Raw genomic sequence first — 24,249 nt, 5'->3', positions numbered from 1 at the left:
ATTGTTCTTCAGACTGAATTCTCCTCCCCAGCCTCTTCATTCTGCAAGTCTCAGTGACCTCCATGGCCTCCCAAATGATGGTGAACTCCAGCACTGCAGGGACGGAACTGTCAGGGTCTGCATAAGTGACAGGTGCAACAGCTCCGAGGAGCCTCCTTCAACAGGCCTGAGGCCAGAGCCCCGGCTGCTGCCTTCTGCCCCCAGGTCCCAGAGTCCTCTTCCCAACCACGAGTGTGTGTACTGTGCATGTTTTCTCTGCCTGAGGCTGTGTCTTCTGTTTCCCATGCAGGTGTGTGTGTGTGTGTGTGCGCGCGCACACACATGTGCCTGCGTGTGTTTGTGTATGAATGCATGTGCATGTGTGTAGAGGTTGTCTCAGACTCCTGTCCTCTCCACCCCCTACTTATTCTCTGGACTAGCTCTCTGGCTTTCTGAAACGGATGGGTTTCTTTCCCTGCCAGACAGGGAGGGCCCAAGGCGGCCTCATTTGACTTCTCTGGACAGGGCATCGGGCCCATCCCTCATTCCATGGCTTTCTCTCCTGGCTTCGAAAAGAGTTCTGAGCGCAATATTCCAGGCAGCTCTTCTAAGAGCATAACATTGAGTTACACTTTCAAACATAGAGGTATTTTCCTCTCCTTTTTTCCTGACATGAGTGCTGGGGCACTCATGGCTATTGCTAATTCTTCTCAATCCCCTGGCAACATGGAAATAAATTATTGTCTAGGTTGTGCAAGCAGAGACTTGGCCTGCAGGAGCTTCTCAGGAGGGCTGGGGGTTTTGAGCCCTTCCGACCACCCTGGCCTTCGTGTCTGCTTGTCCAGGGCTGCCTTGGCTACCTCTCCTGGCCCTGGTGTGGTTGGGCAGAACGGAGAAGCGTGGTTAAGAATGTGAGCTTGGGAGCCAAATGGGCCGGATTTGCGTTTCAGCCTCTTCCTATTCTGTGACCTGGCAAACTACGTTGGCTCTCTAAGCTTCTTTTTCGGCAGCAGTAAAATAAGAATTTTAATAGTACTTACCTGTGTCATAATATCAATGTAAGTAATAGATTAAAAATGCACGTAGGTGCATAGCCCAGTGCAGCAGACCTCTCTGGCCCCATGGCTGAGCTGGCCTCCCAAAGTGGCCAGGTTTGGGCTGGCCTGCCCACTGTGCGGGAAAGGCATACCCCACCCTGGGAGGCCTCGGGCCCAATGCTGAGGGTCTTTGCAGTCCTCTCGACACCCCAGAAGGCTTTGTGTTTCCAGAGTGACAGCAAAAAGAGAAGTGGGCCAAGCAGAGACCGTTCCCCTTCTTCCTCTCCTTCTTCTTCCTTGGTTGGGGCTCAGTGGTCAGGGCTCAGGCAAGGCCTGGGTGACCTCCTTCTGGCTTGGGCTGCCCTCTAGCCTTCTGATGGGATGAGGTACACCTCCCTTCCAAAATCAACCCCCGCCCCCGGAAACACCAAGTGCTGGCCTTTCAGCTCTAAGGGTCCATCCTCCAGATGACAGCCCTAATGAATGCTTAGCCTGAGTCTTCATGAGAAAAGACAGGGTGTGGATGGTTAAGAACCCAGAAAGGGAATTTGGCCCTCTTTGGCTGGGAGGGGAAGGCTGAGCATGGTCCTCAACCACAAGGAGGATGGCTCTCCAGGGAGAGCTTGGAGAGCAGAGTGGAGCCCACATTACTAGGGGGTGGGGCAAAGGCAGGGCAGGGAGTGGCAGGGATGCATGAAGAACAGAAGTGGAAACACACTTAGCTTTTGGCATTTATAACTGATCGTGTAGTGATTTTTATTTTTAAAATTAAGGGTCTCTAAAACTTAAGCTGATCACTTCTTTGGGTTCTGAGGCTGTCTTGGTAAAGTGCAGTGTGCGTATTTTGAGTGCTTAAAGTGAAGCGTAGCATAGGATGCCCAGCATGAACGAGGCCCTCATTGGCCATCCAACCCCGTGTGGCTGCTCAGGATGTGGGAAGAGCAGGACAGAGCTATGGGAGGGTGAGGAGGACCAGGTGCATACCCAAGGCTAAGCCTTACCTCTCAGGACACCTCTGTGAGCCCCTAGCCTGACGCCTCCCCCTTCAGGTGAGCTCCTTCCATTCCTCTCATCTCCTCCCACTCCCGGGAGCTCCTGGGCATTCCTCTTCCAAAGCCTTCATTATCTGTCAGAGAACCATAGTGCTGTCCTCAGAGTCACTAAGAACACACAGTCTGTAGTGCCATTATCTGACTGACAATTCTCTTCCTCCCCAGCCGTAGAGAAGCTTCATGAGACTGACATATCTATTCCCCAGGGTCTAACATGGGGTTACACATAGGCAGCCCTCAACAAATATTTGTGGAATTGATGGATGAATGATTTTAATGGATTGATGTCATATCTGTCTTTCCTCAGACTGGAAGCTATATAAGAGAGGGTCTCTGTCTGCCACTTCCATTGCTGAGTTCCCAGCAGCTGCGGACTGACCAGCGGCTGTGCTGGGGATATATCTTTGCGTCATTGGTTCCATGAAGTGAAATGAGCTCCTCCTGCTGGAATGAATCAGCCTTGGCAGAGGGGGATGTGGATGGGAAGGAAGTCTGTCCCATTCTCCATAGAAGTGGGCCAGCCCATCTGTGGGAAAGACACACATAAAGGCTCTCAGGTGCACTGATCCTGAGCAGTCCCAGAGAGGAGGATAAAAGTAAGGTCACCTAGTGCCGTACCAAGCATTTGATATAGTCCATCTTGTTTCATCCTCACGATGGACCCATGAAGTAGATGTGATGGTCATCTCCCTACAGAAGAGGAGACCCTGGGAGGTCACACGACTGGCCCCCAGGCCACACACGTAGGGGCCAATGGCACCACAGCCACATGACACTACCTGTCAGAGTGCCAAGGACATTTTAGACACCAGAGGTTATGGGAATCTGAACGTGGGTTGGCAGAGGGGATGGGCCTGGAAAACGTGGTCTTGTTCTGTTGTCAGTGGTGTCCCTGGGAGTCAGGAGACATGGGTTCCAGTGCCCGTTCAGCTATTTTATGTGCTGCCACTGGTTCTCCCCTCCCTGGGCCTTGGTCTCCTCATCTGCGTAATGGGATTGTGCTGGCAACCACTTCACAGGGTGGTGCTAAGGACTCAAAAGTCCAGCACACAGGCAGGGGATCACCATGCTGGCAGGTACTTCTGAGTAATAAGAGGCATAAAGGGCAGGGTGAAGGGAACACAGAGCTTGAGACCCCAGGGCTGGAGGAGGGTGAAATAAAAATCTGTTTGGCAAAGACAGGTTCAAACCCCATGAGCTGTCTGAGTATCTGAGGGCTGGCTGCTGGAATCTCCCCAAAACCATCCCTTGGGGCTCCTTGCTGAGCTTCTCCAGAGTGGAATTGAGGTGTGGAGGAGCATGACGGGCTCAGGCCAGCACAGAGTACCATGCACACAGGGCATATGTTTCTTTGGTTTTATTATTACAAACACACCATGGCTCTGTCACACTTGGGAAATCTGAGCTCTACATGCTCTACATACCTTTTCTTTTCTACCTGGACGGGGCCCCATCAAAGCCTCCAAGCCACGTGTAGATGCGAGACACATTTGACAGAACAGTTCAACTCATAGCTTATAATGATGCCATTTCTCCAGCCGTGCAAGAGGAGCTTTACAAAAACTGTACCAGGACTTCCCATAAGGCTGGATTGCTTGATTCATGTTTTATGAGCCCCACAATACCGAAGCTCCTTTTCCAGGCACTTGGCATAGACAGCAAATTCCATGTTTGGGATAAGTCCTTTCTGGAAGCGAACGTCAGGCAGTGACATCCGAGTTTCTGCATGCAGTGGGTTAACAGTCATGTTTAGGGGGAACACAATTTAAAAAGTACATCTCTCTCCCTCCTCCCCCACCTGCACAAGGCTCACATCTCATTACGGTGTGGCCCATGTATGAAGTATGACATTTGGTTTCAAAAACATTCAGTCTCTGTGGAAATCTGGGAGAAATTGGCGGGGAGCTGCCGTGGTGCATTCCTCCTGTAGTCCTTCCTGCTAATGCTTCATCCTCTCTAATAACTTCTGATAGACAGGGGCTGAAAAGAGAAATTTGTAAAGTCAAACAAGTGCAAATCTCCCCATGTCTGTCCAGGACACTGTCAGGATCTCAAGGACCAGGGCCAAGCAGCCTCCTTCTGCCATGCTATCCTGCACATAGCAGGTGCTTTTTGGTTTGTGAAACTTCACTCTTACTCAGTGCCTTATGTTCTGCTTTTCTGCACCTATCAGCTTGGAACTAGATCCTCACCGTGGGCTCCTGCCAAGGCCTGTGCAGTATTTCCAAGCTCCCTAAGCTGAAAACTCACATTAACCCCCAAAGGTTGTTACTCTTATTATACCCATATTACGGAGAAGGAAGGGGGGTGTTCTGGGTCTGACCCCAAGTCACCCTGGTGTTCTGACTCCAAAGGCCAGGCTTGTTTTATGGCACCATGATGTTTTTATCTATATACAGCAGATGGCAGGCTTGGGTTTGCTTGGAGGTAAGGCCTAAACAGGTCTGCAAAGACTTCAAACCCAGACCAGACTTACCTAGTCGCACAGACCTCTGGGAAGCCTGAAAGAAAACACAAGGTGTCAGGTTTTCTAGTGGAAGTTATATCTGCACTTGCTTATGGCAATGGCTTTGCCCACTGTCAACCCTACTCAGAAAAAAATGCTGGGGTGAGGAAGAAAAAGCGGAAGATAGAACTGATAGGCCCTGGGGAGCTCCTCGGGTGGCCTTGGCAGACATAAGTTGTGCAAGCCCCTATCAAGTGTGACTTCAGGTGGACATTCCTAGGAGACCCCAAAGCCAGGCTTCCCCACTGAGACTAGAGCCTGGAGTTGGGGGAGCTGGGGCTGTGCAGGGGTGGCCTCAGGAGTAGGAGTTCAGGGCCAAGAGTCCTTCTCGAGGGCACTAAGGAGACCCCTGTGTTCAAAAGTAAAGTGACAGAGGACGCTTCAGACCTCTGGGTTGAGGAATGCTCCCTGAAGCCTATTCTCTTGAAGTGTAAACTTTCTGTAAGGCACCTCACATTCCCAAGACGCTCCATCTGACCCGAAGCAGCAAAGGAGCCAAGCAGGGTACTGGGCACTGGGCAAGTTGGGGAGCAGGAAAGGAAGCTCAGAAAGAGCCAGAGAGCATTTGACAGGGAAGCAGGGCTGGGGCAAGGAAGGGGTGGCTCCACATGCATAGCGGGCCCAGTAGCCCTGTATCCAGAATCCACACAGTGCCCAGGAGAGCCCCAGCCTCACAAAGGATGGGCAATACCATGGACAGTAGAAGAATGAGCCAGAGGCCCAGGCTCAGGCCAGGCCCGGACACTGTAAGACGAACTTGGGATGGGCTGCTCTCTTGGGCAGATAGCTTCCAAAGCTATGTCTGTTCTCGCCAGCAGTGGCTTCCCCATGATCTGAGGCTCAGAGGCGTCTGTGTGAAAGCCTAGGCTTTGGCCCATGAAGGCCCAGGAGCTGCCTGGTTTCTCTACTCTGAATTTGACACAGGCTGGGGCTGAGGATGGCCCAGTGGGAGTGGGAAGAAGGTTTAAGAGAGCTCTGGGGAGCAGCTAAGGAAGACACAGGCTGGAGAGGCTCCTTCATGGCCCAAACAGAGGACCTGAGGCTGCTCAGGCTAGGTGCAAACCTAGCAGGCATCTTACCCTGGAAAACGCTGATGCTTGTTTGAAGATCTCAAGTGCGGAGTCTGCAAGTTCATCCCCTCTTTCCTGAGGTCTGTTGACTGAAGAGGAAAAAAAAAGGCCAGTTTGATGAGAAAGAAACCATTAGCATGTCATTCATAACAACCATGACTGAGGCCATTGGTGGGCTTTCTGGCTCACATTTCCAAAGACTTGTTTTCTCTACAATGTTTCATAACTCATAGCAGAATTGGCTCATGGGGAGAGAGCTCCAAGAAAGGTGAATGCACACACGGGGAGAGGCAGGACTGAAGTTCAACTGCACTGGGGGCAAGGAGCACACACCGAGGTGAAGTGCTCTAAGAGGGGTGCTGGGAACCACGAGGACACAGAAAACTGGGCTCTGTCCGAGGGGAGCTCAGATAGCCGGGCAACTTCGCAAAGGGCAACGTGTCCTCACATTCCTTAGTGTGCTGCATTTGAAACTAACAGCACCCAACTGCCTCTGCGATCAGTCACATAAGCACAGTTTAACTATCACAACTCCATGTTCTTCTGATCATTGTTGAGAACAGTTTTTCTATTGAGACATTTTTTCCTTCTCTACACCACGTGCCACGTGGAGAGAAGGACGGGCCGCAGAGTCAATGGGGAGGCGACACTTACATGGAGGCTGCAGAACACTGGTGATGACGTGGACCACGCCATTTGTGGCCATGATGTCAGGCTCAGCAACAGGCTCCTTGTTGACACTCACCACATTGTTTTTCTAAAAGAAAAAAACAGAGAGTGGTGGCTGAAAGTAGAGCACATTTATTTTATTCATTCACCAAGTGTTTACTGAACACTTTTCATATGCCAGGTCCTGTATAAGACTGGGGATACTCTGGTGAATGAAACAGTCCCTGCCCTTCACAGACCTTTGGTGTGGTGGATTAATTGGAATCTCCTGTGTGAATTTCACATTGCAATTTACATAATGTTCTTTTGTGTGAACCATTCAGTCGTCACAGCAGAGTATGATAAGGAGGGTAGATATTATTGTCCTATCGACATAAGAGGAGACTGAGGCTGAAGACAGATGAAGTGCCTCTTTTGAGCTAAGTAGGTGGAATAGCTGGAAGTGGAAGCCAGGCTTCCTGCTCTAGGCAAAAGTTTCCTTCCACTTTGCCTGGGTGCCTGACTTAAGATTTTCTCATAGGAGGCCCACCCAGGGCAAATGTATCTCAGGCCTTCCTGAAGGGTCCATGCAACAAGACTCAAGGGGGTAGGAGGTATAGAAGCCTGCGACAGACAGGTCCCCAGCATCTGAAACCAGGTGCTAGGAGAATCTTGAGCCACTTGCTAAAGTCAAACAAGTATGCTCCTGGTGAGAAACTGGTGAGCAGAGGATGGCTGAAGACAAGGAGAGAGGAACAGGGAGCAGAAGCCAGCCACACACTGAAGAGTGGTCCCTCCACAATCAGTGGCCTCCACCAGTGTAGCCAGGGAGATTTCTGGAGCTTGGCGGGCTATCTGCTTTAGGAACACTCTTATGCAGTTACAAAGTGCAATATGTATCATCAATGTGCAGAGCAAGGGAGGGCTCACAGAGCAAGTGTCAGAACTGAAAATGCCTCTTGGGATGGTCTGGTTCATGGTGCAACTCAGTGAATCCCTGGGTTTGGGGGTGGGGTAGGGTGAGGACAGAGACTGATCTCTTCAGTCATGTAAGTAATTGCCTACCATCTCCTTAAGAGAAGAAGGATCTAATAGCCTCTCCCAGATGCAAAATCAGATGCTCTACTCCCTTGTAAAATCTGGAAGTTCTTATTCAGGTCTACCTATCATCTCACTGGATTTCCCTGAAGACCCTCTTCTCTTTTCTCTTTTTCTTTGGGCAAATTACACTCAGAGATTTGAGCTGCATTTTGAAGGTTGTGTGTGTCTAATGCCATCCCAGGGCAAGATACGTCCTGGAGCCCTGGTGGCAGGGCACAGCCAGCCTTTGATTTGCAGGACACTTACCAAGCTGACTTCCAGCTTGTCACCTTGGAGAGACTTCAGCCGCACCAGGGCCCCGATGCCTCCGCTAACGAGGATTTCATCACCAATGTGGTATTTCAGGATGTTGGCAAGTTCCTTGGCAGTTTCTGCAGATGGTGGGAAAAGGAGATAGAGTTAATCCCAAGAATGGTAACTAGCCTGGTCAAGGTGGGCCCAGAGGAGAAGATGCAAGTGGTCACCCCTGAGATGAACTCCCTGCCCAGGGAATAAGCACTCATTAAGCTCCCACTGTATACTCAACACTGTGACCCACAATCTGACTAATAGTCAGAGGACACAAAGCACATGTTCACGGCCACGAATCTGCCCCTGCAGTCTGCGGGCTTCTGGGTTAAATATGCTGTCTGGGATGCTGGGCTCCCTGGCTGCTGAGAAGGAGTTAATCCATAATCCTCTCTGAGTATGATTCATGTTTCCATGAGATAAATATTTGCTTGGAAAGCTAGGGACCTTTCCAGCACCAGCATCTGGGACATTTCATCATCAGCATGGCTCCCGACAGTTATAACACAGGAGTGCAGTATTTACACATTCTGCCCTCAAATGCGCATTCTGTTTGAGGCAGCTATTTCCTGAAGCAGAACTTAAAAGAGTCAACAGCTGTACTGTGGAGGAGCCATGGAACCGATGAGGTCAGGGCTGAGGGGGGTATTCCCTCCAGAGCATCTCTGCTCGTCACGTCTCAGCATTCCTTTCGGCCCACGTCAGTGTCTCCAGCAACTGTGGCAGGCATCTGATTGCCCATAAAGGTGCACAGGCATTTCCCAAATTAAGTGTGGGAGGTCATTCTGAAAGTTTCCAGCTGCCCTCTCATCTTGGATACTCCCATTACCAGCCAAATGGCTAAATTTCCCCAGGGTTTATGAACAGCTATTTCTAGCATCTTGAAACTGAGAAGGGAGGAAGTTTTAAAGTATTCTGGAGAATTCACTTGGTTATTGACAAATGCACATGAGTGCCAGAGGATGGAGCCACTGGGTACCGAGTGATTTTCAAACATCCACAACCTGGAGCTGACAAGATTCCCCTTCCACAAAATATTCCCTGGAAGTGCAGAATCGTGCTAGCCCTTGGGGTGTGTGGGATGTCCTTTCGATATCTCTAACAAACACCTGGACCACCTCTGTCCCCCACGGGTGCCTCAGACCTGGGGGAGGGTGTGTTTGGGAAGCTTTCCCCATCCCCCTCCTCAACTCCCACAAAATTGAAAGTGAAAACGCCAAGCCAGCTCAGGCCACCTGGGTAATATTCCATTCTTGCTGGACAGGCAGAGGATGAAAAGTTTATGTTCAGAATGAACTTCTCCCCTCTCCTTAGGAACATACGTCAGCATCACAGACATAGGCGTTCATTTAACAATAAAGATAATTAAACAGGACACAAATTCACCTCGGAGCTGGCTGCAACCTGAACTTTCTATCCTCCTGCTCTAGAGCAGGAAGTGGGGTGTAGACAACGGGTGTAGATTTGCCAAGGTCCTTCCTCCTCCTCCTTTTCCTCAGGCTCACCTTTCTGTGAGGATGGAAGCATCTCTCACAGGCATGCATCTGAGCTCAACGCTGCAACTCCCGTTCCCCTCCCCACCGGCCCCCAACGTCATGGCTATTATTGACCAGGGCTGTGTTGCCTGGCACTGTGTGTGGCATCCTATTTCATCCTTACCACACCGGCTGCAAGGTACTCTTATCTTCCTCGTTATTCTTAGCCACTCAACCACTAGAACCCCTCCCAAACATCCTCAACTAGATCTCTCAGGGCCGTGTCTAACTTCTTGGGAAAGCTTTTGTCTGGAGGGATAGTCAATGCCAGTAACTGGCTTCATTATCACTGTGCTCACAGGTCTCCAATAGGAAACATGCCTCAGTGACTGGGCTGGCTGCAGCCACCCTCAGTTCTTTTCTACTCCTCTCTGCCTGGTTTCCTGTCCAGGAGGCTGAGCTCTATGAATTGCATCAGTGGGCTCCCTCCTGCTTGTGCATCAGCCAATGGGAGACCCAGATGGCAACTGGTGTGTGGAAGCAAAGGGAGGCTGGGATGCTGAGTGCCCTCCCTCACTTGCATGGTTCTAACCGTGGCTGCATATGGCTCTGGCTGCCATCCTGTGCCCTTGTCCAAGCCTCATGACCTCACTGGTTCCTGCTCTCATCCTCCCATTCCCCCAGGCCTAGGGGTAGTAAAGGCTTCCCAGGGCTGCTTGTCCCTGGGTGGCCTCATCCTTTGCTAGTTCTTTTCATTCTGTCCACACTTCCACAAATAGTCATTAAATCCCTTCGAGTCAATCCCTAATGTGTCAACTGATTCCCGCTGGGCCCCCGAGGGGTCACTACTTTAGAAAACTGGAGATGTGTACTTAAGTTGGTCTGTTCTTTCGGTGGCAGGGCTCGGAAGGCTTCATTTGTGGGAGCGAAGACTGTGTAAGCTCCTTCCCGAGTGAGGGTCTCCGTCAGTCCTGCAGACTGGATGGCAGCTACCAGCATGCTGTGGATACACACACAGAAAATGTCCCCTGTCCTGGGAGCCGAGAGGTATTTTCCTTAAATACCTCACCAATGGGGATAGAAGAGCCCAGACTAATGGAATGCACACACCTTGGTTTTCATGCCCTCCCTGTGCACAAAGAGGGAGCAAATTCCAGGTTGCATCTTCCCTCCACCCAGCAAGAATGTGAGCTCTGTTAAATGGCCAGAGGTCAGAGCCACAGGAGAAAGGGGGAAAAAGAAAGGGCAGAGGCATGGCTGACCCAGAGACTAGCTGGCCTCCAGGGATGTGATTCTGGGAGGGCAAAGGGGAGTGGTCTCCAGGCCCTTGTGGAGGTGGCTGAAGTCAGTGGCAGGGAAATATTCCATGTGACAGCACCCCAAGGTGAATGAACAAGTCAGAAACGGAGCTAGCAGGGCAGGAACACAAAGTCACAAGCGGACTTCAGTTACAATAAACAGATACTGCGCAGAGAGCGAGAGACTCATCACGCGCTGCAAACTACATGCCTTCGGCTCACTTGGAGCTTTACAATGCGAGCGATGTTTTCCTGGCGCTTATAAATGTAAATGATAAAAATGTAGTCCCTCTCCCTGTTTCCCATGCATGTGAGGATTACACTCTCAGAAGTAACCCTTCTTCCCAATGTAAGCTTTCAAGGCAACCCTCCCTTTTCCCCATCCCAAGTCTGGAAGGTCATAGCAGTGCACCACTAGTGTTAATCCCCAAGGTAGAAGGAGGCTTGGCAAATAGCTGGGGCTCCACATCCTGCTCCAGCATGACCACCCAGCAGAAGCCCCACTCAGGAATGAAACTAATTACCTAAAGCGATTGTCTGCCTTCAGGACATCCATGACAGTCCCCATCGGGGGCGTCAGCACCCGGTCCATCGTGAACAGGGTCCCGTACCTCCCTCTCTTGTCGTGGGCAGCGATGCAGCTGTTCTCAATGCACAGGCTCTGCACAGAAGAGGGACAGAGAAAGCAAGGACTGGTTATCCTCCCAAGAGGCATGCAGCAGGTTCATCATCCATGAAGATGAAGGGGTATTTATTGGGGTGGGTTATTAAGGCTGGAGTGAAATGATGTCTTTTCTCCAGGAAATAAAACAATAAATGCACTTCCTTAAGGAAAGAATGGCTAGAGAGGCCCCAATAAAGCTACACAGAGGCCCCATAATGAGAATATCAGTTACACATGAGGTCATTGGCAGAGGTCAAATAAACAGATTGAACCCATTTATTTATTTATTTGTTTAACAGATGATAACCATCTTTAGCCAAATGGTGCTGGTTGGTCCCAGGCAAGAGCCATGTTGACTTGTACTTCTTATTTGATATTCCAGGGTAACTGTTGGGTTTGAAAACAAAGAAGATACAACAGAAGAGGGAAGACACCTCTTGGACCAAGCAGGGCTGTATTTTAGTTCAGGGGGCTGCTCTTCTCATAAGCTTAGAAGGAGTCCGAACCCCATCCCTCCTCCCATGTGTTCATTCCTGAGTTCAAGAAGGACTTATTCCTTCACAGTATAGGTTGGATAATTGTGTGGTTTATTCTCAAAGGCCTCCAGAAAAAGAGATTCTAATCCTTCTGCAGGATCTCATTTTGGTATCAATACTTTCCAGAAATTATTTTCTTCCTTGTCAGCAACCAGTTCTCATGCAAACTCCTGTTTATTGAGGACATTTTTTTTTTTTTTGAGACGGAGTTTCGCTCTTGTTACCCAGGCTGGAGTGCAATGGCGCGATCTCGGCTCACCGCAACCTCTGTCTCCTGGGTTCAGGCAATTCTCCTGCCTCAGCCTCCTGAGTAGCTGGGATTACAGGCACGCGCCACCATGCCCAGCTGATTTTTTGTATTTTTAGTAGAGACGGGGTTTCACCATGTTGACCAGGATGGTCTCGATCTCTTGGCCTCGTGATCCACCCACCTCGGCCTCCCAAAGTGCTGGGATTACAGGCATGAGCCACCGCGCCTGGCCAACATTTTTTTTTTAAATGCTAATACACCTCCCACCATAAGGAGCTTCCAAGGAACATGATTTAGGACCCAGAACTTACATTACGGTAAACAAAAACCCTCAGTTTTTTGCCACCCAGTGTTTCCAGGGTCTGTCCATGGTACAGATACTTAGAAGCCAGCTGGTCTTTAATTATGTGGTTCCGAAGCAAATTCCTTGTATGGGCATTAATTGGAGGGGTTCCATCTGCAAGAGAAGGTGTGGTTAGGTGCAGAGAGATGCGCTGCTGAAATGAAGAGAATGACGGGAGATGAATACAGTGAAAAGCCCTCCCTGAGTTTGGAAACAGGGATTAAGAAACCAAGTCAAGCTGCTGCCAATATTCCTTAACATCTGGTACCTTCTGTGGAGAAATAAAAAAGATCCAGATAACCAAGGGTGTTTGGAGTTTTGCCCTAAGAGAGAAGGGCAGGCACACACACAACTTGGCTCCCTTCTCTGCCTTCCTGTGGTTGCAACTCAGCTGTATCCTCACCCTGACCTCCTGACTATCCATTGGCAAGTGACTCTGCAAATAGAAAGGCAAAGGAATGCTCTGCTCTCCCAGGTCTAAGTCTTGAGTACCGAGGCACAGCTCCCCAAATGCATTCTCTGCTCTGCCTAATGCAACAACGGAGCCTCTGAAGTTTCTGCTAAAGTCACATCTGCTTTTGGTTGAGCTGTGTGGAAGTTCTAATGTCCCATGGGGTGCTGTAAATCAGAGAGTGTTGTGGAGGTGACGCGGTGGGGAAGATGCCTCCAGGGACAAACTAACAGGGATGCCTTCCCCATGTTACCTTTGAATACAGAATTCAGGGGGGCCAGGAGTGTCAACCGCTCACTTCCGGAGAGATGAGCGCCGAGGCCGGCTTGTCTGAAAAGGTCAATGGCGGTGGACACATCGGACTCTGCAGCCAATTCAAATAGTGTCTTGGCTACAAGGAAGGAGAAAGTGGGTTCAAAAGTTAAAAGTGCTGTTTTCATTTATCATTCATCCACCCCGGGGCATGACACACATCAGCAGGAATGTCGTCTCGTGAGTCAACAACCCCTCCAAACACTGCTGGGGCCCAGCAGGCTTGTGTCATCAGGGGAACAGTCGCTAGAAAATCTAACCAGTCAGGACGAGAGGTGAGCTCAGTTAGGCAGAGATCAGCCTCTGTCCCAGGCCCTGTGGGCAGCTTGGTCAGGGTACATTCTAACACTGGGGAGAAAGACAGTCTGCATGATGGCTCCTGCCGAGTAGATAAGGCCAGCAACCACACCCGTAGAAGCGTTTTGTTTTTTCCTACGAGATTCCTTCACTCATGGACAGGTCTCACTGGAAGACCACAATGGGGCTAGGATTCCAAATGAAACACAGGCCAAAGTCCATTCAGTCATTCTCACTGGGTCAGTGACCCTGCGATGGCTTCAGCACTATTGAGAAAGCACATGCTCTGAGGTCAGCAAATGGCCCTCTGTGCCCATTCACAGCAGGCACATCTTCTGAAAGGCCTCTGTGATTGTGTCTTTGTCCCCAGACCCCTCCAATGGCTCCCCACTGCCTCCCCACTACGCTTGCATGCCTGAAGCTCAAGACGCATCACTCTGGTCACAACCCACACATCTGCAGTGGCCGAGGGGCTGTGAGCTGGGTCCAGGCAGGGAAGTTGCCCAAGGATCCCTGAATCTCCCCAACTCTGCCACTGGGGATAGCAGAAGGGATGGTGGGCTGGGCAGTGCCAAGGCACCTGCAGGCCTGGCCTACCTGAGTCTGGGATGAGCAGCTCATCAATGTAGTGGATCACCCCGTTGGTGGCCAGGATGTCTTTATTGGAGATGATCGCCTTCCCATTGATGGTCAGCATGTCCCCGCTGCAGCCCACCTCCAGTGTCGTGCCCTCCAGGGTCTCCACGGACAGCCCCGCAACAATGGCTTCAGCACACATAGCCGACTTCAGGATGTGGTTGTTGAGCAGGTCTGGGGGCCGAACAGACTCAGGTCAAGTCAGAGTCTGCTCCAGGATGACCTGGGGGGCCACTTGCAGCCTGCCCATATTGTGAGGATCCTATTCTCTCAGATGAAGACCTTCAGATGAGGTGGGAGCACCCCAGGGCCCAGATCCTTCTCGCCTCCTGCCTGCTGCCCTAGAAAAGCAGCTGAGGGTCTGTGGCCAGACTGCCTGCTTTGAATCCCATGGCCACTTTCCAGCTGTGGGACCTTGAGCAAGTCATTGAGCCTCTTTGAACCTCAATTTCCTCATCAGTCAAGTGGACATAAGAACTGCATTCTTCTCCTAGGGCTACTGTGGGGATGACATGAAATCCTGAATGTAAAGCACTTGGCACAGTGCCTGACAACGGAGTAAATGTTCAACAAATGTTAGTGATTAGCTTATTTGTAGCTGAACTTCAGGGATAAAAGAAAAACTCAAGAAAGCCTACCATGGGATTTTAGAAATCTACTGACCTTTATAAAAACGTAACTGTAGTAAGAAAAGATGAAAAGCGTAGCAAATGACAGTTCTGAGTTATTTGTAAACTTCATTTGTCAAGGTTTTTGTTCATTTAGCCCAAGGGTCTACTAGTTGCCAGGATCTATCTTAGGGTTTGGTGATCAGTAAGACATGGCCTTTGCCATTCCATTCACCAGACCCATAAATCATAAACATAATCATTTATTTGCTTGTCCAAGTGCTACTTTAGGGGGCAGAGCAAGGCTGAGGCCCAAGGAGGGCTCCTGACCCATCGTGACTCCTGCTGGCCTCCACTGCATTAGAGAGCCCAGACGGGCTAGACAGAGGCAGCTGCAAATACCAGTCAAGAAGAAAGAGCCCCACCCCACCCCAGGCCAAGCAGGTGGCCTGGGCTGCCACTCACCAAGGTCACCGAGGCTCTCTGTCCCATATTCTCACCACAGAGGCGAGTTTCAATCTGTCCCCGAGTGTGGGAACCAAAACCACACTGTCATGGGCAAGAGGAAGCTCTGAGGCCCTCCCTGCAAGGCCTTGGGCTGCTGCAAACAAGTTGATGGCCTTGAAAACTGGTGCTGGCCACATTCAGCCAGAGGGAAACGAAAAGGGTGAGGAGACCCTATGGGAATAAGGCCTTGGAGATTCAGCTTCTCAGAGAAGGAAGGTGAAGTACAGGGTGTGGTCGAGGAACCTGCCAGGGCCCCTTGGAGGGTGAGGAGGGCCAAAGCTGGAAACCAGTCTTCAAACGGGCACACCAACCCTGGCTGCTTCTCGCCTGCCTGCCTGCCAACCTGCTGGTAACAGCAGACTGTTGGGGGTGGGGCAAGGACCTGTTCCTTCCAGTGTGCAGCCACGGCACCAAACAAAGTGTGCTTGCTCTGAGTAGGAAAAGGCAGATTTGCAAGAAGGATGAAGTAGGGGCTTTTTTTCCTTACAATTTATAATAAGGAGTTCTTTTTTTTTTTTTTTTTTTTTTTGTCTTTTGAGAGTCTAGCTTTGTTGCCCAGGCTGGAGTACAATGGCATGATCTGGACTCACTGAAACTTCTGCCTCCCGGGTTCAAGTGATTTTCCTACCTCAGCCTCCCAAGTATCTGGGATTACAGGGATTATAGGCGCCTGCCACTACACCTGGCTAATTTTTATATTTCTAGTAGAGACGGGGTTTTACTATGTTGGCCAGGCTGGTCTTGAACTCTTGGCCTTAAGTGATCTCCCTGCCTTGGCCTCCCAAAGTGCTGGGATTATAGGCATGCCTGGCCTATAATGAGTTCTGAGGTCTCCAAAGCAAAAAATGTGCTCTGTGCAAACCATGTTTTAATGGGGAGTACAGTTCTAAAAGCCTTTGGGCCCCCTGAGGCTGTGTCCCAGTGCCTGCCCTCATTCCACATTTTGTGCTGTGAGTATCTCTGTCATTGCAGTCACCGAATCAGATGCCAACAACCTGTTTTTAAGCCTGCCATTTCTACTAGGTCTTAATTTCTTTGGGGGCAAAGGCTGTGCTGTATTCATTTTCGTAGCTGCCGTCCCCAGTGCCAGCCAGGTGCACCGAGGCACCATAATCACATGGACACGGAACAGATCCCATCTCCCCATCTGTGCTTTCAGAAATATGCCCTTTCCCATCCCTGCACAGATAGAAGGAGAGCACTTTAAATGTATAGGGTGTCTGAAATGCATTAGGCATTTTATACAGCACATTGACAAGGTGGGCTTAAATAGATTCAAAAGAAATGCAGTCATCCTGGAATACGTTTGTGAGGAAAAGTGTGGTGGGCTGTACCAGAGACCAGGGGCATTCCCTGTGTTTCGGGAGACTCAGGCAGCAGCTCTGTGCTCATGGCCTTTCAGAGGTCCTGGAGTAGAAGGGGGCAGGGTGGGGGGAAGGCAGAGTCCTCATTTCTCAACTCCATTACATGCTAGCTCCTTCCCTCTCCTGCAGCAGTAATGAATCCACTGCCTAACTTAGCAACTCACTGAGGGCATGATGAAATCTAAAATGGAGAGTCAAAAGTTGACTATGACTGGTTTTTTTTTTTTTTGGTTTGTTTTTTTTTTTGAGACAGAGTATTGCTCTGTCACCCAGTGCAATGGCACAAGCTTGGTTCATTACAGCCTCTAACTTCTGGGTTCAAGCGATTCTCCTGCCTCAGCCTCCTGAGTAGCTCGAATTACAGGCACCTGCCAACACGCCCAGCTAATTTTTGTATTTTTAGTTTCACCATGTTGGCCAGGCTGGTCTCCAACTCCTGACCTCAGGTGATCTGCCCGCCTCAGCCTCCCAAAGTGCTGGGATTACAGGCGTGAGCCACCGCACCTGGCCTATGACTGGTTTTTAACTGTAATTTTGATTTATCCATGTCCCTAGCCACACAGAGGAACAGTGAAGAGTCAGCGTGAAGAATCCATTTCAGGAGTGCCAGGATCTGCCACCCCCACGCCTGCAAGCTGTCGCTCTACCTGCTAGCCTTGCTCTGGCCTTAACCATTCGAGCCCTTCACTCTCCCTGTTTCTGGCCAGGGCCAGCTGCGGGTCTCCAGCTATGCCTCTCTCTTCAGTCCAGCTGTCCCCAAACAAAAGCTGGTGGATTCAGTACTCGGCCCTCAGAGCAGTGTGGCTGCTGGAGAGACATGGTTAGCTGAAGCAACAAGAAAGGACGGCCTCAATCCACGGCTGGAGCAGATATCCTGAGGGTCACCTCATGGCAGGTGGCATGTCCATCTTGGACTAGAGCAGGTCTTGGGCTCAGTTTAGCTGCACAAATGAGGCAGCAGCAGGAGCCAAAGGATGCTCACCTCTCAGGGCTTCTGGGTCGCCAAGGATCCGGTTCAAAGTCTCAGTGGGGATCTTCTCAAAGGCCTCATTGGTTGGGGCCAAGAGTGTGTACTGGCCATTACCTTCGAGCATCGTGTTGAGCCCTGATGCAGCCACAGCAGCCTGTGGGGAGGAGAGAAGACGGAGTGCTCCCTGAGGCTCTGGCATTCTCTGCAGAAGAGGCACACACAGTCTCGCTGGTTCCCTCTCAAGGGCTCAAGACTTTTACAGAAGCCCAAGATGAAAACAGAAGCCAAACCCCAGCTCACCAACGACCATGGTCCCTAGGGGACCTTACTGGGCCTGAGCTCCAGCCAGCCTGGCCATCTTTCATGTCTTTAACTTGCCTTTCCTCTTCTTGCCCCCAAATTCTTGTCCCTGCTGTCCCCTCTGCTATTCCCTCTTTCTTCGCTTCTCTGATTCTATTCCTTCTTCCACTAAAATGTCATTTCTTTGGGAGGTCAACTTGGCACTCCTCCCACCCCATCCCACCCCCAGACCAAGATGAGTCTGTCTGCTGTGCCTACTCTAATGACTTGCAGCCCTCCTCACACCGTCACTCAGCATTCATTGGTAATCATGTACATGAGCCCGTGCATGAAAGGATCGAACCACCCATTCTCTACACAGCCAGAAGGATCTTCTAAAGGCCTGAGTGGTTTCCTGCTGCTCCCAGGATGGAGACAGACTCTTTCCCAGGTCTGCAAGTCCTGGAGGATTCCGTCTGGCCACTTTGACTTTGCCCTTGCCCGTGGTATGCCCTTCACATGTGACCTGACCCACTGGCCTCCTCCTTGCCCTTCCTGCCCTGAGCCTTCACTATTGTTCTCCCCTCCACCAGGTGTCCTCTTGCCCCAGCATTTTGTATACTAGACCCATTCTCATCCTTTAGACTGAAGCTCAAAAGCCAGCCCTTCCAGAGAGACCTCCCTGACTCTCCAATCCTCCCTGTAGTACTGTCACTCCCTATTTACCTGCCTACTTGACATAAATTATCACAGCCCATGGCTACCTTGTTGATTTCCTTATTGTCTCTCTCCAGATAGAATATTAGCTCCACTGAGAATAGAACTTTGCCTGCCTTGTTCACCTCTATACTCCTGGCACATAGAACCACCAGGGAAGTAGCAGGTCCCTAACAAGTATATGTTTTAAGAAGGAAAGATGGGCACAATGGAGGGTCAGAAGAAGGAAGAAATACCTACCAGATCTAAAAAGTAAGAGGAGGTGATTCAAAGAGATCAATTGCTGTTCATGTGCCACCAATTATGTGGGAACATCATTCCCTTGCAGACCCCTGCCCTTCCAGCAACCCAGAAGAAAAGCATGGGAGAAGAGCTTAGATAGCCAGGCTCCCAGCTAACAGCGATCCATGCTTGTGAGACCCGTCAGTGCCAGCCAGTCCCAGCATGTTTGTCTCTCTGTGTTGGAGATCTCTAGGGAGGGACCGCCCTACTCCCACTTGTATCATTTGTGGTTAGGAAGTTCTCCTTGAATGAAGGCAAAAACCCTGACGGGGCAGCCTGCCTCCACTTCCTCCTGAGTAGCCCTTGCCAAGAGGAACATGCCTTCCCCTCCAGTTGTTAAGACAACTGGGCATGGGGGAAGGAAGAGTATTCCTGTGGCCCCAGAGCCACTGGAAAAGCCAGGCTGGAAATCAGACCCTTAACTTCTGTGTCCACACTAGTGGCCTCTCTGCTGTTCTGGGCTTCAAGAACACATGGGTATGGTTGCAACCAGGGTCTTAGGATGGGGATGTGTGATTCCAAAGCACACATAGCCTGATAGGCTATTTATTCTAGCCCCCCATGTGGGAACTGCCACCTCTGGAAGCCACAGTGCAGGTCCAGGGCTCAGAGGACCCTGTACTGCTGCAGTCACACACCACTGACCTTTCCAGAGGAGGCAAGGAAAGGAACACTTTATAAGGAAGACAGATGGGGCTGGCTGCAGTGGCTCATGCCTATAATCCCAGCACTTTGGGAGGCCGAGGCAGGTGGATCACGAGGTCAAGAGATCGAAACCATTCTGGCTAACATGGTGAAACCCCATCTCTGCTAAAAATAAAAAAATTAGCCGGGCATGGTGGCATTCACCTGTAGTCCCAGCTTCTCGGGAGGCTGAGGCAGGAGAACCGCTTGAACCCAGGAGGCAGAGGTTGCAGTGAGCCGAGATTGCCCCACTGCACTCCAGCCTGGGCGACAGAGTGAAACTCTGTCTCCAAAAGAAAAAAAAAAGAATAAGAAGACAGATGGGGAGTTTTACAGGTTAGATCTGGTCAATGGATTCTCCATATTCACGGCCATCAGGGGAACCTGGTCTGTGTTCCCCTACAGGAGCCATCCTCTACTCCTCCTGCAGAAGAGGTCCCGCTAGGCCCCTCTTCGGAGGCAATGTCTCCCAAGCCTGGGCCTCCACCCAGGGCAGTCCCTTACCCGAAGGGTCTCGAAGGTGTCCTCGATCTCGATGATCTGCTGGATGTTGTTGGTGATGGTGGAGATGACCTTATCAATGAGATGCACCACCCCGTTGGTTGCATGGTGGTCAGCTTTTAGCAGCCGGGCACAGTTCACAGTTACAATCTGCCCAGAGAAGCAGCAAGGGTGAGCAGTACACAGAACAAAGGCATGGTCTCAAAGCCCCAGAAGGAGAAAACAGTGTTTTCAAACACAGTAGCTGAGTGTGGGTTCCACAGCTGTGGAACAGACAGCCCAAGGAGAAGCAGACACAAAGGAGCGGTTGTCTAAAGCTTCAACCCCAGAAACCGGCCCACCCATGGGACAGAAGTGGGTTCATTGTGGACCAAGGGCCATGTAGTATGGCTGGGGATCCCCTACCCCATTAGGATAGTGGTGGATCTGGATGTTGGAATTCTGGTACATAGAGGTGAGGGTCATGCCATGTTTCAGATCATCAGTCAGGACTCGCCTGTTCACCATGTGGTAGCGGAGGGCATTGAGCAGCTCAATGTTGACATTGCTGACCAGGGAGTCCAGCACTTCCTAGGAGGAAGGACAGGGGGACAGTTGGGGGCTCAGACTCTGTGTTTAAGAGAGGGGTCCTTGCAAATCTGGGGAAACATGCTGTCAGGCCCAGTGAGCCCAGGCCTCTCTTTTGCCAAGGATCCCTCCTCAGGGAGCACCCAGGTCTTTCTGCCCAATAGGACACAGGGGGCTTTAGACACAACCTGGTAAGACACATTTTAGCTCAAGTTTCACTGCCTTTTCTAAGGGGTTAAGGAAAAAGCTTCCCGAAACAGTAGGAAATCACTGTGGACTCCCATTCATCATGCCCACCCCTTGGGGAAGTAAGGCAGTTCCCCGTTAAGAGTCCCCTGGGCAGATGGAGGTCATCTCACAGCTGGCAAGGAAGACCAGGCCTCGTTGCTAGGGGCGAAGATGGTGAAGCTGCCAGGCCCCTCCATCTCGGGCCTCAGCTTCTCCGTGCGGTCTGTGTACAGCTGAGTGGTGGTCGATCCAACGACTCCCAGGGTCTCGTAAAGGTTTGAGAGTGGCAGGGCTGCAGGGGCAGAAGACAGAAGGAGGGATGGCCTCTGGGGGTCCAGCCCAACCAGACCCTCCCTTCTTTGCCAGAGAGCACGGTACATCTGCAGCTGGAGAGGACGAGGAGGCATGTGGGAAAGCACAAAGACAGGCTGTTTCCGGGGGGCTTAAAGCTTGTTACAGTCTCCTTAAAACAACTCAGTTAAGTCCAATTCCTCGCTACATGAACTCAACTAATTGGTGATTTTTAATCATTTTAAACACGGCAGAGCAAACCTCTTGTTCCCAGACATTTAGATAACACAGGCAGGAATGTACATTGAAAACAGATATCCTAATTACAAACTATTCTTACAGATATACCTTTTTATTGACACTGGTTCCCTAATGGCTTCTACTAAAATGAGAGACTACTATAACTCTCCAAAGTACTGCGTGTATTTGCAGGTAATAAAATGTTATTTCTTAAAGTAGTCTGAAGTTTAGAAGGGGTTTCTCAGGCCTTAAAAGACCAAAATGAGTTTCATGTTCATTTGCTTTTTGTTTCTTAGACCAAAATGAGCTTAATGTTCCTTTTCAAGAGTCTGAAATTAGAGTTCAGAGGTTGAGCTCCCCTTCTAAGGTCAATCTTCTTTTCCTATCCCATTTCCCCATATGTCCTTCCACTTGAGTCAGTACCTCCATGGTCCCATCTGTACCAATCTCTCCCCTCACATGCTCTAGGGACTTTGGCACCCACCAAATTGCCCTCCTTCCTGTTATGCCTCAGTCTCACGATTTTTTTTTTTTTTTTTTGAGACGGAGTTTCTCTCTTCTGGCCCAGGCTGGAGTGTAATGGCGTGATCTCAGCTCACTTCAACCTCCACCTCCCAGGTATAAACGATTCTCCTGCCTCAGCCTCCCAAGTAGCTGGGATTACAGGATCTATGCCTGGATAATTTTATTTTAAATAGAGACAGGGCTTCACCATGTTGGCCAGGCTGGTCTTGAACTCATGACCTGAGGTGACCAGCCCGCCTCAGCCTGGGGTTGCCAGCCCACCAGAGACCCCCGGCCCCAACCATGGGTCATCAGGCTGAACCCTGCTGGATGTGTTTAGAATCACTCCCAGCCAGAGGCAGAGGCTGAGAGCCTGAGCCTGATCCTGTGCCTGCCAGGAAGGGCATGGACAGGCCAGAATTGGATTCTATTCCACCAGTGTGGTAAGGAGGCCAGAAGGAGCAGCTCAGGAAATGCACTGTTTCCAGCTTCTATCCTCAGGCTCTTGCATAGAGCCTGGGGCCAGTGGGCACGTGGAGAGAATGCCATGTCCTCATGCCACTGCCCGCATTCACACTCTGCTGCCTTTTATGTGGGTACTCCTCTCTCTCACCATTCCCTTCCACCCACACCAACAGGTAAGGCCTGGCAGATTCCTTCACCTGCTGGACAGCCCTTCTCTCCAGGGACCTTTTCATATCCAGGACAGCACTCGTAGCTGATGACTCTGAAACAAGACAACCATAAATGTGTGTTAGGCGGGGCTTCACTGTTCCTCACAGGTCATCGGAACCCTCTCCAGGGAGTCACCTACACAGCCAAGGAAGAGGAATGGTGGGTGAAACACGCTCCTCTTAGGAGTCATTTGCTAAGTCATAGGTCTGCTTTTCCTGAGCAAGGAGAGTCTCACACCTCCTCTGCTATGTAGAATGCTCCTGGCGGCTGCCAACACCTACAGCAAACCAACTGGGAGAACAGAGGACTCTGGCAGCCTTTTCAGTGTTGTGACTAGGAAACGTAAAGCACCAAGGATTTTATCTCAACATTATTATTCACAGGAAATCCGATGGTGAGTGTTCCCAAAAGGGAACAGGAAGGAGCAGAAAGAACCCTGCACCAGCTCTGGCTCTGAATCTGTCATTGACCAACTTAGACATCCCCGGTCAATTTCATCAACTCTCTGGGTCTCGGTTTCCTCATCTGTAAAAGGCATATGTGTATAATGCGGTGGTCATTGGATTAAATCTCTCACGATTTTCTAGCTCTTTGATTGAATAACCAAAGAGGGGACTGTATATACAATCAAGTTTTTCTCCGTCTTTACAATCAAATTTTAAACTTTACAATGAAAATGAAAATAAAGCTCCTGTTAAGAAGATACACATTTTTTTAAATCAAAAAATTAATCAATAAGAACATTTTTTTCTGGTTTAAAAATGGAAAATATGCAAACATTAAGCACTGTCTGGAGATCTGAAATACGCAGCTTTAATGAACCCAATATTCTGGGGACACCCAAAACACTGAGAATTTCAAATAATATTGCAAGGAAGGAAGTGTTCTGAAAGCCCACACCTAGGAAACCAACATCCCCAGGTTCTGGTGAAGGGTAGACTGAGCAGGTCCTCTACTCAACAGGCCTGAAACCAATGCACACATCCATCCTTTTCCTTCCTTTTCTTCTACATGGATATGACCTTTGGGACAGGAAAGGACTCAGACTTTAATTGTAGCCCGGAATTTACCACAGAACTGCTCACTGTGGGACTCTTGCAGGATGTTTAATGACATCACCAGAAGAGAAACAGGCAGACTAAGAAGAAATACAGGCTTTAGGAGTCCGGAGGGTGCTCTCAGCAGTGCCCAGGACATCCTGCTCTTATTCATTCAAATGGAGTCGTCTCAGGGAAGACTTAGTCAAGTGAAGATGAAGCCTGGTTCATCCATTATCTGATAAGATCTGTATCGTATCAGAGACCGATCAGCAAAGACGCTCAGGTGGCCAGGGAGCTGCAGCTGTCACTTTGCTAGAAATGGGCCCCCAGGAAATGACTGAGGAGTGACAATCTACGCATATTCTTTCTGTTCTCTGTTTGCTTCCTCGTCCTTCCTTCCTCTTTTGCCTTTTTCTCTGGTCTTCCTTCTATCCTGTTCTTTTCCAGCCTTTCATCCCTGAACTTACAAGGGCTAAACAGGCTATTGTCTTGGGACTGATCTTGGCTGACTCACAATGTTATCTTCAGAAACCAAAGTCATCCCTTGCAACTGAAGTAAAACTTGATTGATACACTTTTAAAGGCAGTGTGGTGTAAGAGAAACAGTGCTAGAATCAGATTAGGCTTGTGATCCATCAGTAACTAGCAGGGTGAACTTGAAAGTCCATTTCTCTCTCTGGTCTCAGTTTCTTGGTCTATAAAATGGGGTGAAGTCAAACTAGGTGATTTCAAAAGTTACTTGCAATCTCACACTCACAATTCTAGAATATTTCTAGAAGATAGAGAAGAATTCTTTCAAAGGACACTGTCTGCCAACTTTTCCCAGCTAAATCCAGAGAGAGCTCCAAG

At 50.0% G+C, this 24,249-nt stretch overlaps 1 protein-coding gene across 1 annotated transcript in view; it reads right to left on the bottom strand.

Moving 5' to 3' along the window:
- Positions 1–3,410: 3,410 nt before the first annotated feature.
- TGFBI (transforming growth factor beta induced) overlaps positions 3,411–24,249 on the bottom strand; it is a 34,058-nt gene continuing 13,219 nt past the window's right edge. The window contains exons 3-17 of the mRNA XM_032250343.1: positions 22,348–22,412; positions 20,782–20,942; positions 20,261–20,425; positions 19,859–20,005; positions 17,405–17,546; positions 13,905–14,117; positions 12,952–13,089; positions 12,216–12,361; positions 10,979–11,115; positions 10,029–10,156; positions 7,640–7,764; positions 6,299–6,401; positions 5,654–5,733; positions 4,545–4,569; positions 3,411–4,048 (exon numbers count right to left, since the gene is read on the bottom strand). Of these exons, the coding sequence (XP_032106234.1) occupies positions 4,008–4,048; positions 4,545–4,569; positions 5,654–5,733; positions 6,299–6,401; positions 7,640–7,764; positions 10,029–10,156; positions 10,979–11,115; positions 12,216–12,361; positions 12,952–13,089; positions 13,905–14,117; positions 17,405–17,546; positions 19,859–20,005; positions 20,261–20,425; positions 20,782–20,942; positions 22,348–22,412 (1,816 nt within the window). The 3' untranslated portion in view covers positions 3,411–4,007. The remainder of the gene's footprint in view (positions 4,049–4,544; positions 4,570–5,653; positions 5,734–6,298; positions 6,402–7,639; positions 7,765–10,028; positions 10,157–10,978; positions 11,116–12,215; positions 12,362–12,951; positions 13,090–13,904; positions 14,118–17,404; positions 17,547–19,858; positions 20,006–20,260; positions 20,426–20,781; positions 20,943–22,347; positions 22,413–24,249) is intronic.

The sequence above is a fragment of the Sapajus apella genome, unplaced genomic scaffold (assembly GCF_009761245.1).
Source record: "Sapajus apella isolate SASKATOON/1434 unplaced genomic scaffold, GSC_monkey_1.0 scaffold71, whole genome shotgun sequence".
Classification (NCBI taxonomy): Eukaryota; Metazoa; Chordata; class Mammalia; order Primates; family Cebidae; genus Sapajus; species Sapajus apella.
This window is presented reverse-complemented; position numbering and strand designations above follow the sequence as displayed.